The 9,764-nt window shown below is 34.8% G+C and overlaps 1 protein-coding gene across 1 annotated transcript; it reads right to left on the bottom strand.

The window, feature by feature from the left end:
• Positions 1–3,814: 3,814 nt before the first annotated feature.
• Positions 3,815–8,651, bottom strand: LOC124896166. Its single transcript, XM_047407696.1, has 2 exons — positions 8,616–8,651; positions 3,815–4,195 (listed from the first exon to the last, which is right to left on the bottom strand). Exons 1-2 carry the CDS (start codon positions 8,649–8,651, stop codon positions 3,815–3,817), a joined length of 417 nt encoding a protein of 138 aa, XP_047263652.1.
• Positions 8,652–9,764: the final 1,113 nt, after the last annotated feature.

The following is a 9,764-nucleotide window of genomic DNA, read 5'->3' as shown; positions in this document are numbered from 1 at the left end:
TGATTGTGAACGTTAATTTATTACTTATAAGAACCAATAATTTTAATCTTCCGTGCATGAGTTAAAATACTCCATATACAAAATTGTCTACTATACAAGTAAAGGACACACATGTTAATGCAATGATCTATGCAAATAAATATTTTATTAATATAATAAATAGTCTTTACATGGGATGAAAATATAATACTACAACACAAATTACATGGTTAATAGTATATCTAACAATATCCCACTTAGAATCATAACCATGAATGCACAATTTTAACACCCATTTCTTCCACATGCTTAGCAAAAACCTTCTGGGTTAAGCCCTTTGTAAATGGGTCCGCCAAATTGTTCTTCGACTCAATCTTCAAAACTCTCACATCACCCCTTTGAGTTATATCCCGAATCAAGTGATATTTTCTCTCATTATGCTTACTTCTTTTATGGCTTTGTGGTTCTTTCGAGTTTGTAAATGCACCACTATTGTCACAATAAAGTGGTAGTGGTATTTTAACCGAAGGAACAACTTCAAGCTCTTTTAGAAAGTTACCGAGCCAAACAGCCTCTTTAGCTGCCTCAGAGGCAGCTACATATTCGGCTTCCATGGTGGAATCAGCAACACATAATTGCTTGATACTCCTCCAAACAATGGCTCCACCGCTAAAGTAAACACATATCCTGAGGTAGATTTTCTAGAATCTTTATCTAACTGAAAATCTGAATCTGTATACCCAATAGGTATAAGATCTCCAGAGTAAAAAATAAGCATGTAATCCCTAGTCCTTTTAAGGTACTTGATTATATGCTTAACCCCAGTCCAATGTTCTTGCCCAGGATTAAACTCAAATCTGCTAACCATGCCAACAACAAAGTTGATATTTGGTCTAGTGCATAACATAACATATATGAGGCTCCTTACAGTAGAAGCATAAGGGACCACCTTCATTCTCTCTATCTCATCAATCATTTTGGGTGACTGGTCTTTTGAGAGAGTAATTCCATGCCTAAAAGGAAGGAATCCCTTTTTGGAATTTTGCATGCTAAGTCTTGCAAGAATAGTATCAATATAAAGTGCTTGAGATAAGCCTAATATCCTTTGTTTGAGATCTTGCATAAGTTTGATCCTAAGGATATGAGCCGCTTCTCCCAAGTCTTTCATATCAAAATGTGAGGATAGCCACTCCTTAATAGAATTCAACATGCTCACATTATTTCCTATGAGTAAAATGTCATCTATGTATAGAATGAAAAATTCTACTCTGTCTCCATCCCATTTTTATAAACACATGACTCATTTTCACATTGATTAAAACCAAAAGTCTTAATCGAATTATCAAAACAAGTATTCCATGCTCTAGATGCTTGTTTCAAACCATAAATGAATTTCTTAAGTTTACAAAACTTATGTTCATTACCACTTTCCCTAAAACCTTCTGGTTGTGCCATATAAATACACTCGTCAAGACTTCCATTTAGGAAGGCTGTCTTGAAATCCATTTGCCAAATCTCATAATCATGATGAGCAACAATGGATAAGAGAATCCTAATGGATTTAAGCATAGCTACCGGTGAAAAAGTTTCCTCATAATCAATTCCTTATTTTTGAGTAACCCCTTTTGCAACAAGCCTAGCCTTAAAAGTTTGCAGTTTTCCATCCACGCCTCTCTTTTTCTTATAGATCCATCTACATGCAATGTCTTTGACTCCCGTAGGTGGTTCCACAAGTTTCCAGACTTGATTGGAATACATAGACTCCATTTCAGATTTCATAGCAGCAATCCACATTTTAACAGCTTTATCATGTAGTACTTCATCGTAATTAAGAGGTCACGTATTAGGCTCCTCAGGGATTCTATCATACGATTCTCCCAAGAGCATAAACCGTAAAGGTTTTCTAATAATTCTTCCACTACGATGGCTAGTCACTACAGGATCTGCTACATTTGGAACTAAATTCTGAAAACCCTCAATGTCTTCTTGTAATATGAAAGGTTCCTCAATATTATCTTGAACGTTTTCCTCTACAATTGCAGGTTGCTCGAAATTACTCCCACTACTTTGAGGTAGTGTAATGTAAAGTGTTTGCTCTTGTGCAACCTCTTGTCTATTGACATTTCTCCCACTACATGGATGTAGTGGTATGTCAATAACAGTTTTTGGAAATTGTTCTTGTGTTTCATTATTTGTTATTCTATTATCTAATTCTTGTAAAACAATTTTACTTCTAGGAACGTGGTTCATTAAATAATCCTCTTCAAGAAATCTGGCATTTGTCGAAGCAATTACCTTCTGTTCCTTAGGACAATAAAATAAACCCCCTTTTGTTCATTTTGGATATCCAATAGAAACGTAAACTTTTGTCCTAGATTCTAATTTATCAATTTTTCCTTTTAGCACATGTGCTAGACAACCCTAAACCCGAATATGCCATAGACTAGGCTTGCGTCCACTCCACAATTCAGATGGGGTTAAAGGTACTGATTTTGAAGGAACCAAGTTCAGAATATAATTTGCAGTTTCTAATGCATAACCCTAAAAAGAAAAGGGTAAATCTAAATAACTTAACATCGATCTTACCATTTTCATAAGAGTTCTATTTCGGCGTTCTGCCACACTATTTTGTTGTGATGTTCTCGGAGCAGAATATTAAGATATAATTCCTAATTCTGATAAGTATTTAATGAATTCCGCAGAAAGGTATTCACCACCACGATCAGATCGTAATGTATGAATATGTTTGTTATGTTGCTTTTTCGATTCCATCTTAAATTCTTTGAATTTTTCAAAGCATTCAGATTTACGGTGTAACTAATAAATGTATTCATAATTTGAGTAATCATCTGTGAAAGTCACAAAATACTCAAAACCACCTCTTTCTTGTATATTTATTGGACCACACAAATTAGTATGAATTAATTCTAACTTATTACCGGCTCTATTTCCTTTAGAAGGAAAATACCGCTTGGTCATTTTACCTTCTAAATAGGATTCACAAGTTGGAAGTGCCTCCACTTTCAATAAACTCAACGGTCCATCAAAAACCAACCGTGAGATCCTATTTATATTAATATGACCTAGACGTAAGTGCCATAAGTTTGTTTCACTCAATTTTGAAATACACTATCTTTTATGTTATTGATCAACATTATTAAGTTCCATTTTTTGTAGCATATCATGGGAAACATAAAAAAAATCAAGTATTCTAGGAGCAAAAATAATAAAATGCTTATTAAACTTAATAATTGCACAATTATTAGAAAAATAAATATTGTAACCAACATCCATTATTCTTGAAACTGAAAGTAAATTCCTTCTTATAGAAGGTACGTAAGGAACATTATTCAGTCTTAAAACTCAAGAACTACTAAACGAAATAGAAATATTTCCTATAGCTAAGGTTGGTGCTGGTTCCCCATTTGCTTGAAACACGTTCAGTTCATTTTCACTTAGGTGCCGCATTTCCTGAAATCTTTGCAAGGATGTGCAGGTATGATTAGTGGCTCCCGAATCTATAGCCCAAAATTGAATAGAAACAGCCGCTAAAAATGTTTCAACAACATATGAAAAAAATGTACCTTGTTTCTGCATCTTAGCTTTATAGCAGGGACACAGTTTCTTATAATGACCAGGTTGCTTGCAATGATAGCATTTGCCCTTAGGCTTAGTCACACCACCATTAGCACCTGAAACCTTATGAGGCTTTTTTTTTTGTTTTCGCCTTTTGGCTTAGAAGTCAAAGATGAAGGTTTGACAACCATCAACGTCGTAGGAGAAGCTTGTTTATGTTATATTTCAAGCAAAATTACTGAAAACTGTCTGGCAGAGTCTATAGGACCATCTCAACCTGAGACTCCTTATCAATAACCACACCAAGAATTTCCAGCTCGTTCAATAGACTCATCATTTTAAGAACATATTCCCTTACCGAAGTTCCTTCAACCATTTTTGTGCTCAAAAGAGCTTCTTTCATGTCCGTCTGCTTTGCAGCATGATTTCGCTCTTCGAACATCTCTTTGAGAGATTCAAGCATATCATAAGCAGTAGTCATGGAATGATGTTGATGCTGCAACACATTTTCCATAGAGGCAAAAATGTAGCATCTTGCTATCTCGTCAGCCTTAACCCACTTATCGTATGCTTTAATCTCATCATCAGTGGGTTCATCCGACTTAACAGGACATTCCTCAATCAGCACAAATTTAAAGCCCTTAGCAATAAGAACAATATCCAAATTATGTTTCTAGTCCACATAGTTAGGGCATTCTAATTTATTTTGATTCAGGATAGAAGTTAAGAAATTGAATGAAAATATGGTTAATCTATTATATAATCAAATTAAATAGATTATTAGGCATACTGCAGAATAATAACATTTTTCAAAACCACATCACACATATAACCATGGACATAAAAAGTCAGAATCGTTAGGGAAACTTAACCATTTAAGCAAATATACATGTAATGTCAGATATTTTATCTGTTAAATGGAATAGGACCAACTCAGTTGGAGAGTCAACTGTTGATTTAAGTTAGATAAATATCATATTTCATAATTCTCTGTACCATTAAACCAACATGTAACATAGTTGGAAAGTTAATACAAGTCATAAAAAACAAGACTATAAAACAGTATTACAATATACAAGTTTATCCAATGCGGAAGATGACCGATGTCAACATGTAAACTCACATTATGTACTGTTACTAACCACTGGAAATCATAAGTAATGATCCCTATCACCACTGATTTGCTTAAACTCCCAAAAACTTATCAAAACGACCCCGAATGGACAAAAAATGGTCTGGATCGTAGTATTCTATGTGTATTGTTCAGTGGGTCATTTCCAATAAATGTTCCAAATTTTAGGTCATTCGGAGTTCATCAAAAAACTGAAAAACTCCAAAATCGACCAAATCGATAATTATTGGCCAAACTGTTGCAAGAGACAGAAGGACTTCCTGCATTTCTTGGCCTTACTGGTACTGTTCATACAGTGAGTAATGACTATAGTTGGTCGTATTCAAGACTCATCATCATTTTGCCCTTAATCTATAAAACTAATTTTCACAAAACTATGCAAAATTCATTTTATGCTTTCTTGATGATAAACTTAAATTTTGTTTGAATCAATAGCATCATCAAAAATATGAAAAATAGCCAGCAACAACATGATATCAAAAACATGAAAAGTAGCCAGCAACAACATGATTTATACAATTATTATTCAAAATATGTACACAAATCATGTAATTTCTTTTACATTATCTAACATATGTAAGAAGACTACTGATACCAATTGTTAGAACATGCACAAAGGAAATAATAATTCTATAGGATCAATAACTTACATATAATCTAGATAACGTAATCAAAACGACAATTAGAAAACTTATCTCTTAAAGTCTTCTACTACTGCCTGACTTAACCTTTGCTTATCAAACTTTTGTGGGCAAGTCTTTTTGGACTCAAAGAAAATATGGAATTCACTTCATCTTCTAAACCCTAAACCCTATTTATTCTTGTTTTCTCATAAATAAGGAAAAATCAAGAGGCAAACATTTTAGGCCTCTTTAGTTGTCCAAAACGTTTTAGGCCTCTTTAGTTGTCCAAAACATTTTCAACCATTTTAAGTCAGAAGATATTATTTTCCTTCCAGAAGACCAGTAAATAATATTACTTCTTCTAGTAAGTTCCTTTTTCTTTTTCAAAATTGATTAGTTAATTAGGTATAGCAGGGACAATAAATTTATTAAGAGAGGCTTCCAATTATGATATTAATTCGGTGATGAAAGAATTACCATATCATAATAAATTAAAAATTATTCCACTAAAAATTTGTAATTGCACTCCTCGATTTAATTTCAAAATCTACCATTACATCTTATTTAACTCCCTATGTTAGAATTACCGACACCAATCAATTAAATTAAATTTTCTAAAAATTTAAATCATTAATTAATTTAATCCTTTATTTATAATGTTTAACTTATTTCACATGACGAATACAAAATCCACCCGCAGGGTTTTCACGTGAAAACTTATAAGCAACCATAAAGGGGTGTTTTCTATATCAAGTTTGAGACATGGTTCTATCAACTAATTAATGTTTCACTAAGTGATTCGTCTCATCCAACCTATTAGGAATATGTTGACTCACAAAAGTCTCACCTTTTAATAGATTAAAAACGACAAAACAAACCACATAGATCATAATAATTATATCAAGATTAAGAGTATAAGTACATGTAATGGTCTAGAGAAATCATTTATTAATATTCAGAACATAAACAAATATCTCTAATTGGTCCATTCAATACATACAAAATTTACTAGCACAAGAAGTCGGAATATTAGCACCCTCATAATTAAGATCAAATTTTATTTAATCTTGTGCTACAATCATCAAGATGTTTTTCCTACCTCATCTTTGATTGTGAACGTTAATTTATTACTTATAAGAACCAATAATTTTAATCTTCTATGCATGAGTTAAAAGGATCGGAGCAGTACAAGGAGCCTCCACCACGATGCCCTAAACTGTAAGCTAAACCTAAGTGAAATCACAGTTCCAATGACTACATTGATATGTCATTTTTACCGCGAACAAAAGAAGAGAACATCACTTTCATTGAGTTAGGTGTGGAAGGGTCTCTTAGAGAAGAGACGAACTTGGCTGCTTTTCTTGCTTGCTAGATTTGCAAGTTCGTCCTTTCAGTTAAGAAACTTGACCACATTTATTCTAGCGTCTTTAAGATTGCAAGTCTAATGGCTCATGGGGAGTGGTTTGCATTAGCGATTCCCGTTTTGGCTAGTATCTACAAAGGCTTGACAAAGATCACAACTTCAACAAACCTAAGTACAAGAGATATAATTTTTCCCATACAATATGTCTATGGATGGATTGGTGCGTATTTTAAATCCTACTATCAAGCATATCATTACAATGGTGCTCGTATGTGTAGAATTACTGGGGAAAGGATGGATAGAAACTTTGATCTTTTTGGTGCAAGACGGTTATTTCAGAATGTCGATATCTACAGTCTCCCCACCTTGGCCATTCTACAACCTAAGGAGTTATTTATAGCAGACAATGAAGAATTGTCTAGTTCTTGGAACGTTTATTTCATTAGTCTTCGTTCGAGCTACATTACCCTTCGGTTGATGATCACTTTGTCATGGAGCTTTACAGTCCCCATAGATTCAGCCGATAGTTTGGATTTGTTCAAGACCTTCCTGAGAACTTCATCAAACGACCATATGATGGCACACTAAAAGAATTAGTACAACTTTAGGACTCTTGCACCTGTCTTAGTGGTTCCTCAACCATTAGTATACCACCACGTCCTGACCAATGGGTATGCAAATTGGTGGTATATTGGTCAAACAAACCTTGTTGGGTAGAATAAAATTATCTTAAAAGTTCTCCTTTGTCCATCAGAACAAGGTAAGTCTTCTACTTTCTCCTTTGTTAAGTCAAAGATGAGCCTGTTGTCTTCTAAGTCTTCACCTTCAAGAGGTAAGTTGATAAAAACTGGACAAGGATCAAGTCGTCCTTCATTGAAATTAAATGACACTTCTTCTATGGGTTCAAACAAGACTTGCAAGCGAAACAATGATTCTTCTTTACTTGAGATTAATAGTGGAAAGATGCCAACCAAAACGCCACTCGAAGATAAGATTCTGCCTATCTGTATAGTTAATGAATTTGTAGATGCTAATGGTGACACTAGATTAATGGAAAAAGATCAAGACCATCATTGGAAGCGCAAATGAAAAAAGGCAAAAGACCAATCTAGTGAGTTTGTTGATTTGGACATTGATACTATAGATGACGATACATTTTATGTTAATGATCCTTGCTCCATTATGTTATTGCCTAAACTCGTAGAAAAGTAAGATTACTTTCTTTTGAACAAGTAAGACCTCATGAGCTTATTGTTGAAGGGTGTTCCATTGTCATTAACTATGTACCTTGGTATGCCGTACCTAAAGATGATGTTTGACTTGATAAAATCAACAACATTTTTCTTTTTTACTTCTTTTAGTGGCACCACTTCAGCTCATCTCAAGAAATAATCGGTAGCAGCTAAGATGTATATTTTCCCTTTTGACGCCTTTGAGAAAGGTCCAACAACATCAAGTCCCCACGCATTGAAAGGCCATGATGCTACAGTTGGATGGAGATGCTCTGGAGACTGATGTATATAATTAGTATGAAATTAACATGCTTGACACCTTTTGGCATGCTCTAGATAGTCCGTCACCATTGTTGGCCTGTAGTAGCCCATCCTTTCGACGCAAAAATAAAGTTTAGGCCCTGATTGGTGTGCTCCCCATGTACCAGAATGTGCTACCTCCATTATTTGTTGAGCTTCTTCTTTGTTAAGACATCGTAAGAGTAACCCCTCGTAAGAAAGATGAAGTAGAATCCCCTCATGAAAGATGAATCGTGGTGCCATTCTCCTAATGTCTACTCTTTTCCGTAGCTCCTCGAGAATCCTTCATGTTCGAGATACTCAATTAATGGTTTTCTCCAATCTTCTTCTTCAATGACTCAAATAGATATATGTAGGCTTTCATCCAATTAAAGATCAAGGTAACTGGGAATAACCCACCGATGACTCACTTTCACCTTTGTTGACTCATGTTCTCCGAGTGCCATCGTCGTAGCTAAGTTTGCCAGAGCATTCACCATGCAATTTTCTTCTCTTGGGACGTGGTTTAAGAACACTTGATCAAACCTTTCAAGCAAATAAGTAGTATATCAATGATATGGTATAAGATCTTCCTTCTTCACCTCGTAACTGCCTAAGAGTTGATTTATGATCAACTTAGAGTCACCATAGATATCCTATTATGGAATCTTCATATCTGATGTCATTTCGAGTTCAATAATTAAAGCTTGGTACTCTGCAGCATTATTGGGACATGTTCACCCAGAATAAATAAAAATGGCAAGATTAGTCTTTCTGGTGATATCAACACGATACCTGCCCCTGCACCATCTTAACGTGTTGATCTATCGAAGAGCATTGTCCATGTCGGTATTTCTTTAGTAAATAATGCATCTTCATTAGGAAACTCATCCAAAATCTCTTATTCTGATGGCAGAGGGTGATCAATGAGGAAATTAGCAATTTCTTGGCCTTTCACAACCTTTTGGGGCATGTATATGTTCTCATATTGGTTAAACAATATAGACTATCTGGCTAGACATCTTGAGAGAACTGGTCGAGTCATCACAAACTTCACTGGGTCAATTCGAGAAATTAGCTTGATGGTGTATGCTTCAAAATAATGGTTTAATTTCTTTATCAGATAAAGCAAAGCCAAACACATCTTCTAAATGGGCGTATAATTTAACTCCGCTCCTATCAAAGTTCGACTTAGATAGTACAATGCTTGTTCTCTCTTAGCTTCATTATCTTAAGCGAAAAGTGCCCCAAGTGATCTCTATTGTGATGCAATGTAGAGTATCAATGGCCTCTCAGGAGTTGGTGCCCCTAATACAGGCGGATTCAACAAGAATTTTTTGATGCTTTCAAAAACATTTCGACATGATTGATCCTAGTGGAAAGGAGCATCTTTCTTCATTAGATGGCTGAAGGGTTGACACTATCTAGCCAAGTTAGAGATAAAAATCCGAATGAATACCAAATTTCCTTATAGACTGCGGAGGTCTCTCAAGTTCCTTGGCTCTGGCATTTTCTGAATGACATCAATCTTTGTGGGATCAACTTCACTTCTGTGGTAGAACGATAAAGCCAAGAAACTT

The sequence above is a fragment of the Capsicum annuum genome, chromosome 2 (assembly GCF_002878395.1).
Source record: "Capsicum annuum cultivar UCD-10X-F1 chromosome 2, UCD10Xv1.1, whole genome shotgun sequence".
In the NCBI taxonomy this organism is placed as follows: Eukaryota; Viridiplantae; Streptophyta; class Magnoliopsida; order Solanales; family Solanaceae; genus Capsicum; species Capsicum annuum.
This window is presented reverse-complemented; position numbering and strand designations above follow the sequence as displayed.

Bases quoted from the DNA above. Each gene is read 5' to 3' on its own strand.
- LOC124896166 (XM_047407696.1), bottom strand. From the start codon at position 8,651: ATGGCACTCGGAGAACATGAGTCAACAAAGGTGAAA. The intron at 4,196-8,615 runs GTGAGTCATCGG...CTTATTGCTAAG, and splicing joins ATGAGTCAACAAAGGTGAAA to GGCTTTAAATTTGTGCTGAT.